The sequence below is a fragment of the Oncorhynchus kisutch genome, linkage group LG1 (assembly GCF_002021735.2).
Source record: "Oncorhynchus kisutch isolate 150728-3 linkage group LG1, Okis_V2, whole genome shotgun sequence".
In the NCBI taxonomy this organism is placed as follows: Eukaryota; Metazoa; Chordata; class Actinopteri; order Salmoniformes; family Salmonidae; genus Oncorhynchus; species Oncorhynchus kisutch.
In genome coordinates this window covers 62,543,365-62,561,895 of record NC_034174.2, presented here as the reverse complement: position 1 = coordinate 62,561,895, position 18,531 = coordinate 62,543,365, and the positions used below count along the sequence as shown (strand labels likewise).

General features: G+C 46.2%; 1 protein-coding gene and 1 non-coding gene across 6 annotated transcripts in view; both read left to right on the top strand.

Moving 5' to 3' along the window:
* Positions 1–18,531, top strand: part of LOC109889652 (ubiquitin carboxyl-terminal hydrolase 34-like) — a 62,102-nt gene that overhangs the window by 21,331 nt on the left and 22,240 nt on the right. For 3 of the 5 annotated variants that reach the window (XM_031829189.1, XM_031829179.1, XM_031829201.1), the window contains exons 17-44: positions 448–575; positions 723–812; positions 1,393–1,488; positions 1,908–1,990; positions 2,824–2,978; positions 3,324–3,437; positions 6,781–6,880; positions 7,191–7,353; positions 7,643–7,796; positions 8,143–8,290; positions 8,845–8,945; positions 9,204–9,407; positions 11,956–12,081; positions 12,723–12,845; positions 12,955–13,038; positions 13,146–13,232; positions 13,558–13,758; positions 14,208–14,290; positions 14,581–14,621; positions 14,798–14,922; positions 15,294–15,446; positions 15,624–15,784; positions 16,070–16,374; positions 16,838–17,001; positions 17,395–17,460; positions 17,633–17,836; positions 18,062–18,139; positions 18,426–18,520. In XM_031829189.1, the coding sequence (XP_031685049.1) occupies positions 448–575; positions 723–812; positions 1,393–1,488; positions 1,908–1,990; positions 2,824–2,978; positions 3,324–3,437; positions 6,781–6,880; positions 7,191–7,353; positions 7,643–7,796; positions 8,143–8,290; positions 8,845–8,945; positions 9,204–9,407; positions 11,956–12,081; positions 12,723–12,845; positions 12,955–13,038; positions 13,146–13,232; positions 13,558–13,758; positions 14,208–14,290; positions 14,581–14,621; positions 14,798–14,922; positions 15,294–15,446; positions 15,624–15,784; positions 16,070–16,374; positions 16,838–17,001; positions 17,395–17,460; positions 17,633–17,836; positions 18,062–18,139; positions 18,426–18,520 (3,632 nt within the window). The remainder of the gene's footprint in view (positions 1–447; positions 576–722; positions 813–1,392; positions 1,489–1,907; positions 1,991–2,823; positions 2,979–3,323; positions 3,438–6,780; positions 6,881–7,190; positions 7,354–7,642; positions 7,797–8,142; positions 8,291–8,844; positions 8,946–9,203; positions 9,408–11,955; positions 12,082–12,722; positions 12,846–12,954; positions 13,039–13,145; positions 13,233–13,557; positions 13,759–14,207; positions 14,291–14,580; positions 14,622–14,797; positions 14,923–15,293; positions 15,447–15,623; positions 15,785–16,069; positions 16,375–16,837; positions 17,002–17,394; positions 17,461–17,632; positions 17,837–18,061; positions 18,140–18,425; positions 18,521–18,531) is intronic. The other 2 variants (XM_031829193.1, XM_020481239.2) reach the window with 1 other exon arrangement.
* LOC116376306 (small nucleolar RNA SNORA70) lies at positions 1,601–1,732 on the top strand. Its single transcript, XR_004211730.1, has one exon. It is a non-coding gene; the product is annotated as a small nucleolar RNA SNORA70 (small nucleolar RNA).

Genomic DNA, 18,531 nt, shown 5'->3' with positions numbered 1-18,531 from the left:
CAAGACCACTCACAGCATCGCATGACTGCAAATATATCTAAACATCATGGTTATTCTATCAACAATTGTGCAATATGCACTGGAATTTGTTGCATATTCTAATCAGCGACCAAAAAAAGTATCCACCCTTGTCTATCGTATTTAGTTTTTGTTGACATTTAGGGAATTTACCAGGCCTGTCATGAGTTTTTTTTATTTTTTATCCAAGGGTACTTTATGCACTTAAATGGTTGGATGGAAACCTGTTTACTGTGCAGAAAACACGCTTTGTCAGCTACTAAATACTCAACGTATTAGGAGAGTGCATCACTTCTTCCTTCAGGTTTCAAGGAGCAGCTCATTTTATTATTAAGGTTAATTATCGCCACTAGTTTTAGGATCTCTGTGATATTCTGAAGTCTGAAAAAGATGCGAGTGACCTTCCTCCGTTCTCCCCTATTCCATCAGATCCACCTGTCCGAGGGACTGATCAACGAGGCGGAGAAGCTGCTGTGCTCTCTGGTGTGCTGGTTCACCGACCGTCAGATCCGCATGCGGTTCATCGAGGGCTGCCTGGAGAACCTAGCCCACCACAGGCACGTGTGCATATGAGAGCGCCTATGTCTGTGTGAACAACGTAGCTCTGAAATGAATTGACATCAGAATTTGCCATCAGATCCCTTCGTTGGCTAGCTATTATATGAAACTTGTTTTGTGACGCCATGCTTTTCTCTCTCTCGCAGATCCGTGGTCGTCTCTCTGCGCCTCCTTCCCAAACTTTTCGGCACTTTTCAGCAGTTTGGCTCCAGCTACGACACCCACTGGATCACCATGTAAGCATCGCACCGTCCACATGATTAGAACAGACAAACGTCCATTACATGGCATCACATATAGCAACAACTTATATTTTTGTGACATTTGGTATGGTCGTAAATTCACTTTGGAGTGCCAGAGTGCGGTCAGGGTGTTTGTAAATTCAGAGCGTTTCACGCTCGACGCGTTCAGCGTGCACATTGGACGCTCTGACCGAGGAGTAGGGTTGAGCCGAGTGTTCTCAGGAGCCTTCTCACATGGCAGTCAAGCTAACTGGCTGAAGTTGGCTAACTTACTAGCTACTTCTAGACGCAAATGGGAGAACACCTAACTCTGACCATTTTACTCTCCCTAGCAGAGCTGGTTAGGCTGTTTTCATGTTATCCAGAGCTTTGGTAACTGTGCTGCTGGCAACATTTCAATATTTTTTTTTTTCTCCGAAGTTTACTGACACGGGTCACATTCAACGGCTGCTGCGCATTCTTAAATTCATAAATTATTCTGCTCTCTGGTACACTCTGAAAAAAGTGCTCTGAAATTGGAGTAGGTGGTGAATTTACAAACACACCCTTTGATGTGGTGTTTCATGTCTTTCAGGTGGGCGGAGAAGGAGCTGCACATGATGAAGCTGTTCTTTGAGAACCTGCTGCACTACATCCAGGAAGTCCGAGAGCAGAGGCACAAGTTTGCCCTGTGAGTAACCCACCCGTTCCCTCCATTACACTACCCCCACCCCCAATGCCTTGTAACTATGCAACGGTAACAGTCTTATTACTGTGGAATATGGACAACATATTTGGTAGCACTGCATGTATAGCTGCCCAGTCTCGCTGCAGTGCGGTTCTGGTGTGCAATGGCTGCAGACAGTGACTCTGTGGTTGTGTATGTGGCCAGCTGGGAGGTGCTGGCTGCTTTTTAAGGGACCGCTGAGACAAAATGACACTAATGTTTTGTCCTGACAGAACTATGGAGGGTGTAGCTAGTTTTTGACCTCCTTATTTGAAATGTGAAACGCATTGAAATGGTATTTTTTTTAATAGTTTGTTGCAATTCAAACGTAAATGGAATAGTTCATTATGAATTATGTTCTTTGATTTACTATGCGATCACAGGTATGGCCACAGTGCAGAAGTCCAAGTACGCTTGCAGTTCCTGACCTGTGTCTTCTCCACACTTGGCTCCCCAGACCACTTCAGTAAGTCAACACGGTCGTGTTCATTAGGCACCAAATGGAACAAAACACACTAAAACTGAACAACCTTGACTTTGTCCAATAAGAAACGCATTCCAACTTTCCGTTACATTACCCAATCTTCACATCCAGCTCAACAGAAACATTCTCTATCATTGTCTGCATCTGTGCCTCTATGGCTGGCTGGTTACACCCTGAGGGTGGAATTGGCCCTAGAGGAGAAGTGCAACCTGATGAGCCGCTCTCTCTCCTACAACAGAGGCATCTTTGTCCTCTGGAGTCTCTGGAGAGGGGTGACCGGATCTACCTAGCTAGCTAACTCACTCCGTTCATAGCCATGTGTGTGACTTTCGTGTATGCCTGTGTGTGCTGTGTTTGTGTGTGCTGTGTTTGTGTGTGCTGTGTGCATGGGTGCGCTGTGTGCATGGGTGCGTTTGCAGACTTGTGTGTCTGTTTGAGGAGGAGCTAATGTTTGGGATTTAGAGGTTGACTGGGAGACTCCCTGCCCCGGTGGCTCCCGACCAGGACGTACAGACTGCCATTCTCCATGATACAAAATAAATAACATAATGTGATAGTGCAGCCAATCCTCTCTGGCAACCATTTATATTGTGTTTATGTGAATGCGGTGTACATGTCTATCTGGTTGTGTGTCCATTGTGGATCCCGTGTGGGAGTGATACCCTCATATTCCCCTTTACAGTCTGAAGTGTGTGTGTTGTGTACCAACAGTCATACATCAGTTAAGCTCCTCAGCAGTGAATGTGTGTGTGTATATATAGCAGCGGGGTATTTGTACATGAACACACACTCTAGCAGCCCCTCCTCTCCCTCAGGACTGAGTCTAGAGCAGGTTGACATCCTGTGGCACTGCCTGGTGGAGGACGGAGAGTGTTACGACGATGCGCTCCACTGGTTCCTCAACCAGGTCCGCAGCAAAGACCAGCACGCCATGGGCATGGAGACCTACAAACACCTCTTCCTGGAAAAGGTACGACCGGACTGGACCATCTGGTCTCAGTGGGGAGGGGTGTCTATGACAAGGGTCTTTCCAGCATGGTCTGTTGATAAATAGTGAATCTCAGCAACAACTAAAAGAAAATACGCCACAAATTGATAGCTAGAATCTGTAAAACAAATAAAGAAAGAAAAACAACTTAACTTGTAAAAAGTCTCAAAGTTGGGAATTCATTGTGAAAGGTAATTGAAAAGGGATTGAGTAGCCGGGGGAAACAAATTTGTAAAGTTGCCCAAATCGTTCAAAAGCCTTGGCCTTAAAGTCACAAGTCTACCATTGTAATACCTTTTGACCTTAATACCTCCTGTGTTTCCTCAGATGCCCCAGCTGAAGCCGGAGACCATCAGCATGACAGGCCTCAACCTCTTCCAGCATCTCTGTAACCTGGCCCGTCTGGCCACCAGCGCCTACGACAGCGGCTCCAACTGCGAGGTACACACACACACACACACTTCAAATATTTGAATCCACAAATCACATTGCAGGGAAGGATTCAAGCGCACACACACACACACACACACACACACACACACACACACACACATAGGGACACACACTCGAGTACAGTTGCTCATACACACACACTTTTATTCACACAAACACACCCAGTTTGTCGTCTGAGTTTGCTAACTTCCAGGCCCGTCATACCTCTCACTGAACCATGTTGTCACTAGGGCTGGGCGATATGGCCAGGATATATCCCGATATAGGTCATTTCATATCCCGATAACGATACATATCACGAATTAATAAATAGTATATATTAAATGACCACATGTAAAGGCCTATTTCTTATTACATTTTGAATTAAACTCAGTAAATAAAAGGTAACTTACTCATATTTGATTTTCTCTCATTTATAAAATCTAATAAGGTAAATAGAAAACACTTCAACTATAGTTGCAAACAAAATAAATATACAGTTGAAATCGTTCACATACACTTAGGTTGGAGTCATTAAAACTCGTTGTTCAAACACTCCACAAATGTCTTGTTAACAAACTATAGTTTTGGAAAGTCGGTTAGGACGTCTACTTTGTGCATGACACAAGTAATTTTTCCAACAATTGTTTACAGACAGATTATTTCACTTATAGTTCACTGTATCACAATTCCAGTGGGTCAGAAGTTTACATACACTAAGTTGACTGTGCTTTTAAACAGCTTGGAAAATTCCAGAAAATGTCATGGATTTAGAAGCTGCTGATAGGCTACTTGACAAAATTTGAGTCAATTGGAGGTGTACCTGTGGATGTATTTCAAGGCCTACCTTCAAACACAGTGCCTCTTTGCTTGACATCATGGGAAAATCAAAAGAAATCAGCCAAGACCGCAGAAAAAAATTGTGGACCTCCGTAAGTCTGGTTCATCCTTGGGAGCAATTTCCAAACGCCTCAAGGTACCACGATCATCTGTACAAACAATAGTACACAAGTATAAACGCTGTCATACCGCTCAGGAAGGAGACACGTTCCGTCTCCTAGAGATGAACGCACTTCGGTGTGAAAAGTGCAAATCAATCCCAGAACAACAGCAAAGGACCTTGTGAAGATGCTGGAGGAAACAGGGACAAAAGTATCTATATCCACAGTAAAACGAGCCCTGTATTGACAACCTGAAAGGCTGCTCAGCAAGGAAGAAGCCACTACTCCAAAACCGCCATAATCAAGCCAGACTACGGATTGCAACTGCACATGGGGACGAAGATCATGCTTTTTGGAGAAATGTTCTCTGGTCTGACGAAACAACAAAAATAGAACTGTTAGGCCATAATGATCATCGTTATGTTTGGAGGGAAAAGGGGGAGGCTTGCTAGCCAAAGATAACCATCCCAACTGTGAAGCATGGTGGTGGCAGCATCATGTTGTGGGGGTGCTTTGCTGCAGTAGGGACTGGTGCACTTCACAAAATAGATGGCGGCATGAGACAGGAAAATTATGTGGATATATTGAAGCAACATCTCAAGACATCAGTCAGGAAGTTAAAGCTTGGTTGCAAATGGGTCTTCCAAATGAACAATGACCCCAAGCATACTTCCAAAGTTGTGGCAAAATGGCTTAAGGACAACAAAGTCAAAGTATTGGAGTGGCCATCACAAATCCCTGACCTCAATCCCATAGAATATTTGTTGGAAGAACTGAAAAAGCATGTGCGAGCAAGGGGGTCTACAAACCGGACTCAGTTACACCAGCTTTGTCAGGAGGAATGGGCCAAAATTCACCCAACTTATTGTGGGACGCTTGTGGAAGGCTACCTGAAACATTTGACCCAAGTTAAACAATTTAAAGGCAATGCTACCAAATACTAATTGAGTGTATGTAAACTTCTGACCCACTGGGAATGTGATGAAAGAAATAAAAGCTGAAATGAATCATTCTGTTATTCTGACATTTCACATTCTTAAAATAAAGTGCTGATCCTAACTGCCCTAAAACAGGGAATTTTTCCTAGGATTAAATGTCAGGAATTGTGAAAAAGGTGTATGTAAACTTCCGACTTCAACTGTAGGTCTAAAATATATTATTTTTAGCTGCTTGCCTGTTTTGCATGTTATTTTGGCATTAATACGTGTCATATCAATTTGCATTTGGTTCCTTGGGTTGAGTTTTAGCACCAACTCACAAAACCCCCGTTTCTCGATTGTGTAAATTGGGGCCATGTCTTTACAGATGTAAATTGTAACGGCAGCTGTTAACTCCTTCCATCTTCGTGATTCTTTGCCATTTGTTGTGCCGCGGGCAAAAGCCTCTTGCAACTTCTGAGTCGGTTGTTTGTTTTGAACACTCGACTGTACTTTTTTGGCTCACATCCCGTAGAATCACTCCGTACTGTTTCACATGATTCTTGTGTAGGTCGTAAAAGAGGTTAGTAGTGTTTGAGCCTGTTGTTGGGACCGGCCTGCGGCATATTTAGCAGAGGAAGCATATATTGTGCGTCAAGTATTGCTAAGAGTGGCTGGCAAACGCAGTAAAGTTGAAATGAATGCTTACGAGCCAGCTGCTGCCTACCACCGCTCAGTCAGACTGCTCTATCAAATATCAAATTATAGACTTAATTATAATATAATGTAATATAATAACATAAATACAAGCCTTTGGTCAAATCCGGAAACTATCATTTCGAAAACAAAACGTTTATTCTTTCAGTGAAAACGGAACCGTTCCTTATTTGATCGAACGGGTGGCATCCCCAAGTCTAAATATTGCTGTTACATTGCACAACCTTCAATGTTATGTCATAATTATGTAAAATTTTGGCAAATTAGTTCGCAACGAGCCTGGCGGCCCAAGCTGATGCATATACCCTGACTCTGCGTGCAATGAACGCAAGAGAAGTGACACAATTACCCTACTTAATATTGCCTGCCAACATGAATTTCTTTTAACTAAATATGCAGGTTTAAGAAAATATACTTCTGTGTATTGATTTTAAGAAAGGCATTGATGTTTATGGTTAGGTACACGTTGGAGAAAGGTACATTCGTGCAACGTTTGTGCTTTAGTTAAATCATCACCCGTTTGGCAAATTAGGAAGTAATAAGGTAAGTTTAATGCTATCTTGCAACTTACTTCGACTCCTTGCTGCACTCGCGTTACAGGTGGTCAGCCTGAGTGTGATTTGCGACACAAAATAAACAGACCATAATATGAAACGATAGAAAAACGTCTATCGTCACACGATCATAACGCCCAGCCCTAGTTGTCACCTTGTCAACACTTGTCTATGACCTCTAACCTTTGACACCCCCCCCCCCCCCCCCCCCCTCTCTCTGTAGCTGTGTGGCATGGACCAGCTGTGGGGTATTGCCCTCAGGGCCCAGTCTGCAGACATCAGCCGCGCTGCCATCCAGTACATCAACTCCTACTACATCAACGGTCAGTGGACCTCCGTTGGTAGCTGGTACATGGTTGAAGACTAGTAGTAGTATTTCTCTACCATTTCATCCTTGTTTTATATTGCGAAAAACTTAAGTGCATCCCTGTCCACAGCAGTACGTCTAGATCCAGGGGTTGGATCCAAAACATCCTAGTTTATAGTCATTATATTGAACGAGCGGTTTTAGATGTTTGCGTCGACGCTAGGCTTCTTTAAACGTGCCCATGATGACCTACTGATTTAAGATTTTGACCGATATTGATTCTGTGTGTGTGTGCCTGCCCTCCTGTGTCCGTCTCCGTCCCCCAGCTGGTAAGACGGGCCTGGAGAAGGAGCAGGAGTTCATCAGTAAGTGCATGGAGAGCCTGATGATGACCTCGGCCAACCTGGAGAAGGACGCCCACTCCAGCCTCACCGTCATCGAGAGGGGCCTGCTCATGCTCAAGACCCACCTGGAGGCCTTCCGACGCAGGTAGGGAGCGCGCACACACTCTCACAGAAACGATACGCAGAAACTCACACAGAGAAACACACACGCTCCTTATCTCCATCCGCTCAACCTGTGTACTTTAAGCCCTGAACCTATAAATTTAACCAGAACACCGCTTATCCTCAACTATATTACTGACTCACCTAGTAGAGATCATCCCTGGACCTGGAGAGCTAATTTCAATCAGCGCTAAGAACCGTGTGTCTTTATGGTGCTCTCTCTCACTTTCTCCCTGCCCCCCAACACTCTTTGTCTCCTGCCCCCTCTCCAGGTTTGCGTACCACCTGCGTCAGTGGCAGATCGAGGGCACGGGCATCAGCAGCCACCTGAAGGCGCTGAGCGACAAGCAGTCTCTGCCACTGAGGATCGTGTGCCAGCCCGCCGGCCTGCCCGACAAGGTACCCAAGAAAGTACCCAGCATCTTGGTACTTAATTATTAACCCTTGGTAGATTGGCACACTCAAATGCTCTTGTTGTTCTGTGGTGTTAGGAAGAATCTACAGGCCACGATGTCAAAATGAATGGAAACGATTGGTGCAAGCTAATTTCATACTTTTATGGATTAGAAATAAGTCTGTTTTGATACTACTGTGAATGCTGTGTTCTCATTCTAGATGTTTGTAAGGATGTTTTTCTAACACACTTTTTCTGTGTGTGTGCCTGTTTGTGCGCCTGTTTGTGCGCCCGTGTGTCTGTTTGGCCACTTGCCTTTGTCTCTCGTGTGTGTGTGTGTGTGTGTGTCTACGTTCCTACCTGTGTGTGTGGTACCAGATGACCATCGAGATGTACCCCAGTGACCAGGTGGCAGACCTGCGGGCTGAGGTGACCCACTGGTACGAGAACCTGCAGAAGGAGCAGATGAACCAACAGGCCCAGCTGCAGGAGTTTGGACAGAGCAGCCGCCAGGGGGACTTCCCAGGTCTCTCACCTTTGACCCCTGATCCAGTGTAGCGCCAATACTAATGGAGAGTCTCGATTGATTTTCCTTGATTCCTCGCATCCTCTCTTCGATTCCTCGCGTCCTCTCCTCGCCTTCTTAAAACCAATTGGATGAGAAGGAGTGGATGAGTATGCGATTGGATGGAATGAAGGAAATGCTATTGAGATTCTCCCCAAGGCTGTTGCTTCCTTCCCTTCTTGAAGTAATCACTGATCGCACAGTGTATTTTGTAGCAGTGTTTCTGGGCTGGTCTCAGTAGGCTTGATTTTAATTTATTCCAATTCGACCTTTGTCCCAAAGGGCAGTTCCTATGCAGTGAATGGTTTCCTTACCGCCTCATTAGAAATGTACACTTCCTTTGGTGGTTTATTGAAGCACTCCCCTCAGAAGGAAGGCTTACACCGTTTCTATGCAGTCCTTTCAGAGTCGTGGTTATTCACTAAGGGAAAGGAGCAAGTTAATGGATCAGAAGCCACTTTTCGTGTTGGGTGTTTCGACAGTCTGCGTTTCTAACGCGCGTGTGTTTCCTTCAGGTGGTTTGATGGGTCCGGTCAGAATGATCTCCTCTGGCCATGAGCTCACCACGGACTACGATGAGAAGACCTTGCATGAGCTGGGCTTCAAAGACATGCAGGTAAATACCTGCACACGCTTGGCAGTCTGCCCGTAGGCGTACACATTCACACACTAGAGCCGGGATTCAATCCCATCGCGGGTTATTAGGCATTATGCCTTTTTAAAGGCCATTTCGCATTGAGCCGACATATGCAGAGTTTACGCGAAGGAGTTCTCTGCCAACCTGGGACCATTGCTTTTAAAAGCCGCATTTCCTATAACCTGTGATTGGCTCCCTATCTATTGCACTCATGCCTCTCCCTACCCTCATTTACAGATGGTGTTTGTCTCGCTGGGCGCCCCACGGCGGGAGCGTAAGGGCGAGGGGGTGCAGCTCCCGGCCTCGTGTCTCCCCCCGCCCCAGAAGGAGCACATCCCCATGCTACTGCTGCTCCAGGAGCCCCACCTCACCACCCTGTTCGACCTGCTGGAGATGCTGGCTTGCTTCAAACCCCCCAGTGCCCTGGGAGACAGCCCCGAGGTGGGTCATGGAGAGTGTGTATGTGTGGGGGCATGGGTTAGGGCTGTGTGTGAGGGGATGTGGAGGGTGTGTGAGATGCCAGCCTGCTTTAAGCTCCCCAGAGCGATGGGCGAGGGGGCCCTGGACAGTCCCATGGTGTGTGTGGGGGGGGGAACAAAGTGTGGTTGGCAGGTCGGTGTGTGTGTATGAGGGTGTTGTATATTGGGGGAAGAGTGGGTGAATCCCTTTCGCATCTCCATCAGTGTGTGTGTGTGTGTGTGTGTGTGTTTAGGGATGGATTTCATTGTATAATTGTAACATTTTTAGTCTATTAGACGCCCTTAATAATCTAGCTCAGGAAATCAGAAAGCAACAGAGCTTTTGAAAAAGCAGCTTGGAAACGGCTACAAACCAGACTCTAAATACTCTCCATCCGATTAAATGTCAAATAGACTTTGAACAAATATCCCTTCCAGAATATAAATGAGGTTCTTCCTTCCAGGTGCATCATGCATAATGCATCACGACTGTCCAATTGTCTTCTGGCAGTCGTTAGATAGTACAGTAAAACGTACTGCAGGGCTGTGTCCCAAATGCCATCCATATTCCCTTTATAGTGCACTATTTTTGACCAGGGCTCATATGTTCTGGTTGATAGTAGTGCACCATATAGAGAATAGATGCAAAGTAGTGCACTATGTAGGGAATGGGTGCCATTTGGGACTTGGAAGGTGTTGTGCATAGGATGTAAGGCGCTCATCTGTCAATGTGTATATTTTAGTCACAGCGTCGGGAGCCGGCTCGTTTTGAAATGCAAAGTCATCCGGCGGTCAGCGCTTTTTATAGTCTCTCCCTTCACAGGGACTCAGAGAGAGGAGTTATCCAGTGTGCTGTTTGTACGTCACTCACTCTCTCTCTCTCTTTTGCATGCATTTATCCATCTCCCCTCTCTATTCCCCCTCTTCACTCCCTCACATCTAACACTCACCTGATCTGACCAGAACCTTAAAACAATTACTTGAGTCAAAATGAGCTATTAACTGAGTGTGTGTGCCTGCCTTCGGATGTGTTTATAGGCAGTGGTGGAAAAGTACCCAATTGTCATACTTGAGTAACTTTCCATTAAGGTATTTATATTTTTACTTAAGTAAAAGTCACCCAGTAATATACTACTTGAGTAAAAGTCCCAAATTAATTTTGTTCTAAATATACTTAAGTATCAAAAGTATAAATCATTTCAATTTCCTTCTATTAAGCAAAGCAGGCGGACCCGTTTTCTTGTTTTAAAAATGTATGGATAGCCAGGGGCACACTCAACACTCAGACATCATTTACAGATAGCCAGGGGCACACTCAACACTCAGACATCATTTACAGATAGCCAGGGGCACACTCAACACTCAGACATCATTTACAGATAGCCAGGGGCACACTCAACACTCAGACATCATTTACAGATAGCCAGGGGCACACTCAACACTCAGACATCATTTACAGATAGCCAGGGGCACACTCCAACACTCAGACATCATTTACAGATAGCCAGGGGCACACTCAACACTCAGACATAATTTACAGATAGCCAGGGGCACACTCCAACACTCAGACATAATTTACAGATAGCCAGGGGCACACTCCAACACTCAGACATAATTTACAGATAGCCAGGGGCACACTCCAACACTCAGACATCATTTACAGATAGCCAGGGGCACACTCCAACACTCAGACATAATTTACAGATAGCCAGGGGCACACTCCAACACTCAGACATCATTTACAGAAAGCCATGGGCACACTCCAACACTCAGACATAATTTACGAACAATGCATTTGGGTTTAGTGAGTCCGCCAGATCAGAGGCAGAAGGGATTTATTTAATTATAGCAATAATGAGGCTGCCCCCCCCCCCCCACCACCACATCCTGTCGTTATCCACACGTGGGTTGTTGTCTTATCCCCACTCTGGCTTAGTTTCCCAGATGCAAGGATGATTTTGAGACAATGAGGGATTGTTCTACTCCTAAGCTATTTCTAGTAAAACACATTCTTGCCTCTGTAATGCAGTCTTTAACTCATTTGTCAGCTCAAGCCATCTCCAGTGGCCATACGCCCAGATTATCTGCAGGGAAATAGTGGGGCCCATGAAGACACTAACAGGACAGAAATGTCTTATTAGTCAAATATGAATTGTTAACCATTAATATCAAATAAACTAGGTAAATATGTAATTGTTGTCTTGATAGGTGAGTGAATTGGACTATTTTCCTGTCCTGCTAAGCATTCAAAATGTAACAAGTACTTTTGGGTGTCTGGGGAAAATGAGTAAAAGTACCTTATTTTCTTTAGGAATGTAGTCAAGTAAAAGTTGTCTCAAAAAAAGACAAGTACAGATACCCCATAAAACTACTTAAGTAATACTTTAAAGTATTTTTTCTTAAGTACTTTACACCACTGTTTATAGGACTTCTCTATTGCCACTGTGTGTGTGGGTTCTGTCACTGTGACCGCAGAAAATAACGCATTTCTGTTCAAATCTCTAAATACAGTCTTTTATTTTACTCTCCAGAACCTACGATGTGAGGAGCTGCACCTCCATGCTGAGAACCTGTCGAGGCGCGTCTGGGAGCTGCTCATGCTGCTGCCCACCTGCCCCAACATGCTGCTGGCCTTCCAGAACATCGCCGATGACACGGTATGTCACCTGTTCTCACACCCACTCCCCTACACGCTGTCGCCGCACTCCCCTACACGCTGTCGCCGCACTCCCCTACACGCTGTCGCCGCACTCCCCTACACGCTGTCGCCGCACTCCCCTACACGCTGTCGCCGCATTCCCCTACACGCTGTCGCCGCACTCCCCTACACGCTGTCGCCGCACTCCCCTACACGCTGTCGCCGCACTCCCCTACACGCTGTCGCCGCACTCCCCTACACGCTGTCGCCGCACTCCCCTACACGCTGTCGCCGCACTCCCCTACACGCTGTCGCCGCACTCCCCTACACGCTGTCGCACATAAATCTATTCACTACCACTGACGCACTTCCCCAATACTCTTGGGCACCTGCCACCAGGCCTGCTTATACCTTTGTGTCATGCTCGTTCGTTTCTACTAGTATTTCTTAAACATTCCCAGGGCCCCAGGAGTGTACATTTTGGTTCCAGCCCATCACGTACACACCTCATTCAACATATCAATGTCCCGCCGATGAGTTGAGTTGTTCAATGAGGCATGCTTGTTCTGACCCACTTTGCACACCAATCAAACACATGGACATGAATGACAGCGTGAAGATATACGTCCTGTCTCATGTGTGTTCTCTGTCTGTCCGTAGGGAGGCGAGGGTCTGTGCTGGAAGGACCTGCTGAGGATCAAGAGCCCCCACAAGCTTCTGTACGCCCTGGAGATCATTGAGGCCCTGGGCAAGCCCAACCGACGCATCCACCGGGAATCCACGGTACTACTGGGGCTGCACACATACATACACAGTCGTATGCACACCCTCGCTCTGCTCACTGATTCAAACACGCGTATGAATGACCCCTGTGTTGTCCGTCTGTGTCCAGGGGAGCTACAGTGACCTGTACCCGGACTCTGACGACTCCAGCGAGGACCAGATAGAGAACAGTAAGAACTCCTGGAGCTGCAAGGTACGCCTCTTCTTTTAACCTGTCTAACTCTCGTACTGTACACCCTTCTACAAACCACTTATCAATCAAGTCAACTCCATTTCCTGTTTTTCGCTCTCTTTTTACAGTTTGTGTCGTCTGGAGGGCTTCAGTTGCTGTTGGAGATCTTCAACTCTGCCATTCTGGAGCCCAAAGACCAGGAGTCTTGGACAGTGGTGGGTGGATCAGAACCACATTCTAATACACAGAGGAAATGGAATAGAATGGGTTGTATAGATTAAACGAAATAAAGTTGAAGTCTCAGTACATTAGTCAAATGAGTGGTAATGATTCTGTAAAAGAGTTATTCACACATTGAAAACTGCTTGAAAACTGAGTTGCCGATTTATCCAATTTCAAAGTGGACAATCATAAATAATATATGAAAACATGGGGGAATGAACAGGATAGATAGAAAACTAAGTCAAAAATAGTTTTTAAGACAATATTCTGTAGTTGGTATTGAGGTTTAACATGGGTCATATCTCTCTCTCTCTCCAGTGGTTGTTGGACTGCCTGGCTTGCCTGCTTAAGCTCATCTGCCAGTTTGCGGTGGACCCGGCCGACCTGGACCTGGCCTACCCTGACGTCTTCTCCTGGTCGGGCCTCACCGACAGCCAGCGCAAAAGGGCCTGGCCTGGCAAGTCCCGCAAGTCCGCCGGCGACCACGGCAAGGGCCTGCACATCCCCCGCCTCACGGAGGTACGGTGATCCTCCGCTAAATGCTAACAGTTTATGCTAACCGCTGGGTGAGGAGTTGCCATCCTTAACTCTTTATGTGCAGGAAATACAGAAATGTATAATAACCCCAGATTGAGCAACCAGTAATAAAAGATGAATTAAATATTTTAATTTTGTCATTTTTATTTAATAAAAAGGCAACATTTCTGTAGAAAGTAGAATGTCATGCAGCCTCTTTCTCTCCCATCTTTCCTTTCCTCTTCTCTCCTGAAGCACTCTTTCTGTTGCCTGTCCCTCTGGAGCACTCTTCTGTTGCCTCTCCCTCTGGAGCACTCTTCTGTTGCTCGCAGCTGTTTTGTTTCTCTGTACTTCCCTCCCTGTGGTGTCTTGGCCTCTTGAACTATCCCCATGGTTAATTATATCTATCTTAATTAAACACTTGAAAAACCTCCCTTTTTTTTTCTTGTCAGGTCTTCCTAGGCCTTGTCCAAGGCACCAACCTGATCCAGCGCTTGATCAACGTGGCCTACACCTACGACAACCTAGCACACAGGTGAGAGAACACCGAAGACAAGTGGCCTATGTTTCAATAGTCACACTACGCACTAGTGTGTAGTACTTAACTACTTAGTATATTTGGTGTGGCGCAACGTATGTGGTCACACTCTCCATGCCAGTGAAGGCTTTTGAATTTGAAGGATAACAAATGATTGGATTTGAAGGAATGTGTTAGGCATTCATTGTACGTTTTATTGTTGTATGGACATCAGTGTGAAATGTTTTTGTACTGAAGGTTTCCCTCAACCTTATCTTGACTACATTTACTTCCTGTCTCACCTGCAGAGTTTTGAAGGCCCAGTCAGACCACCGGTCCCGTCATGAAGGTGAGCTAAATGCTACGTATGCTTAAATAATGTTCATCTACATGAAGAGCCCCACAGATTTCTTTTCACACACATGTTTTGCACACACTTTCATAGCCTCCTGTCCATTCTGTTTGTGCTTAAGCACATTGTTCTTAGTAGTTTCACATGTCTAATGTGTTATTCCTATGTTCCAGTGACCCACTACTCCATGTGGCTGCTGGTGAGCTGGGCCCACTGCTGCTCTACGGTCAAGTCCAGTCTGGCCGACAGCGACCACCTCCATGACTGGCTCAAGAAGCTCACCCTGCTGGTGCCGGAGGTGAGATCCTGGGGGGAAATGATGAACAACTGCTATCTAGTATTGTCTTCATCTTGCTTTTCTTCCCCCTACCTCTAAAACATTACTTTGATTTGTTTCAGTGTAACATTTGTGGGTATTCCATCCAAAAATATTGTCTCTGGAAAGAATCTAGCTATACCGCGATTTGTTCACTATCCTATTTTGATGCCTCTGAAATACTAATGACTCTGTGACCCAATTGATCCGTGTGACTTTGGTAACACAAGACACTCAAGTTAACACTAAACTTTCCTCTATTTGATGTTACCAAGATCACACGGGTCAACCGGGTCACAGAATCGTATAAATAGAAATGCAAATGGAGTGAGTGTGTGTCTTGTCCTTCTCAGACGGCGGTGCGTCACGAGGCGTGTAACGGCCTGTACAAGCTGTCCCTGTCTGGTCTGGACGGAGGAGAGTCCATCAACAGGTCCTTCCTGCTGCTGGCCGCCTCCACGCTGCTTAAGTTCCTCCCCGATGCACAGGCCCTCAAACCACTGCGGGTGGGTACAGCACGCATATAGACATGCATATATACACACACACACACAAGCACCATTTTGTTTTACTGTATACTGACTAAAACAAATGTGTTCAGTGTGGGTTATTCACTTCCTAGGTCAAGTTAGATGCCTAATGTAAGTGAAGGTGCTCTGTAGCTGATGTGGTCATGTGTTCAGGTGGAGGACTATGAAGAGGAGCCCGTGCTGAGGACGGGCTGTAAGGAGTACTTCTGGCTGCTGTGCAAGCTCATCGACAACATCCACGTCAAAGACGCCAGCCAAACCACTCTGTTGGACCTGGATGCTTTAGCCAGACACCTGGCCGACTGCATCCGGAGGTGAGTCCAAGATGAATCCAAGACCAGTTCGGCGCTCTGAAACAGCATGCTATTGCCTATTTAGGGCGCTACCTTTGGACCGCCAGCTCGGGCCAAAAGTAGTGCACTATATTGGAAATAGGATCAACCCAGGTCTCTCTTGAATTAGATATTTTATGTGTGATTGCTTGCGTTGTCCACATTCTTGCTGGAGCATGAAGGCCAGCTCAGTTCAAATACACAAGACTGTTTTTAAACCAGTTCGACAATGAAGTTTGCTTGATCAAACTGTCTCTCTTTCTCCAGCCGTGAGATCCTGGACCAGCAGGACGGTGCGATCGAGGACGACGGTCTCACTGGCCTCCTGCGCCTAGCCACCAGTGTCCTCAAACACAAGCCCCCCTTCAAGTTCTCCCGCGAGGGCCAGGAGTTTCTGCGCGACGTCCACAACCTGCTCTTCCTCCTTCCCAGCCTGGCCGACCGCGCCCAGCCCAAGTGCAAGTCGCATGCGGCCCGCGCCGCCGCCTACGACCTCCTGGTGGAGACGGTGAAGGGCTCGGTGGAGAACTACAGGCTGCTTCACAACTGGGTCATGTCCCAGCACATGCAGAGTGAGAGGACCCTTTAGGAACCGTTAAATGCTACTAGGAATATTTGTCAGTGAGAGTAATGCGTTGGTGGGAGGGCCCGAGGGAATGGAATGGGTATTGAATCTGACATTGTGCTGGCTGACCGAACTGAATATAGTTTTTGTCCCTAAACTGCGCCTAGCTGTTTTAAAAAAATGTTTATTGGGTGGGGGGGGATACTATACGCTGGTTTTCAACAAACATCCAAATAGCATCCCGTTGAAGTCAGGCCTTCCTGTTGGTAATGTCTGCTCCATGGATTTCCATGACCGGATCAAATGAGCGGAGCAAGTTGGTCTATTTAAGTTCAAGGTCCCATTGTAAATTATATGATTAGGATCCAATGTACATAACATAATCTTATATCCAGTATATTCTATTAGGTTCCTGAAAGATATGAAGATTTGTGTTTAGTTAATTCCATTGACATTTTTACCCCGCCCAGCCTCTCATGCCCCGTACAAGTGGGACTACTGGCCCCACGATGACGTGCGTGCCGAGTGTCGCTTCGTGGGCCTCACTAACCTGGGGGCCACCTGCTACCTGGCCTCCACTATCCAACAGCTCTACATGATCCCTGAGGCACGCCAGGCTGTCTTCACTGCTAAGGTCAGTCCAATACTGTGCACATCTTTCTCCCTCTTTGTCCTATCGTACCTCTCTTGCTCTCCCTCATGCTTTTCTTATACACCTCTCTTTCTTTCGTTTTCTTTCTCTCTGTGTATCTCTCTGTCTCTGTGATTGTAATGGATGATATTACAATGGTTCCTTTTTCACAGTGCTGTAGGTTGTATGGGGCAATTTCATCTCATCCACGCTTGTGTGTGTGTGTGTGTGTGTGTATATATAACACTCATCTGGATGATACGCGGCAGCCATTTTGCGCTAGAATGCTGATCCCACACATGCTATTTCACTTCGTCTGCCACCTGAAGAATACTTTGATGTTGAGGTTGTGAATGTTGTTTATTAATGAGAGTTGTGTGTTTTTTTTTTTTCCAGTACGCAGAGGAGATTAAGCACAAGACCACCTTACTGGAGCTCCAGAAGATGTTCACCTATCTCATGGTACGCAGCCGGTCTCTCTCCTTCAGCCCTCTGTCACCCCTCTCTATCTCCTCAGTCCGATGACAAGAACAAACAGACATCGTCCCCGTAGAGACACTGCTACTTCAGTTTTGCTCCACTCCGCCTTTCTTCCGTTGCCTAATTCTTCTTCCCTCTCCATCCCTGGTTCCAGGAGAGCGAGAGGAAGGCGTACAACCCCCGTCCGTTCTGTAAGACCTACACCATGGACAAGCAGCCCCTGAACACGGGCGAGCAGAAGGACATGACCGAGTTCTTCACCGACCTCATCACCAAGATAGAGGAGATGTCCCAGGACCTGAAAAACACAGTGAAGACTCTCTTTGGAGGGGTCATCACCAACAATGTGGTCTCGCTGGTAAGAGTCACTGTACTCTTTTAAATGTTTGCCGGCGACATTTCCATAGTGCAAAAGAATTGTGTAAAGTGCAAAACTCATTATAAACCGCATTAAATCACACTACGAGATTTACTATCTTTTTTGTGCTTTGTTTAATTCCTTTGCTCTACAAAAATTCACATCAAAATGTTGCCGTGTGTGTGTGAAGCCATTCTCATTCAACTAATTTTCTCCATCCAACAGGACTGTGACCACGTGAGTCAGACAGCCGAGGAGTTCTACACAGTCCGGTGCCAGGTGGCCGACATGAAGAACATCTACGTAAGCACAACATCGTTGACTTTGTTTAGAAGTGCAACCAAGTGTTATAGACTGGGGTTTTACCTTCCAATCACAAGTCTCAAATCTCATAGCACTGTAGTGTCACACTGCTGCCTTCTATTCAGCTTGGAATTCTTACTCTGGCAAATGGAAACTTTTCCTCTTGTCATCCTATGTTGTGCTCTATTAGTCTGGTGTATTTTCTACGCTCCTAGTTCTTGTGGGCATACAGTACTGCATGTTGGCATGTTGCTAGAGACGTTGGTGTGTCTTCGTATATCCTCAGGAATCTCTGGACGAGGTGACCATCAAGGACACACTGGAGGGGGACAACATGTACACCTGCTCCCAGTGTGGCAAGAAAGTACGCGCCGAGAAGAGGTGAGTCGAGG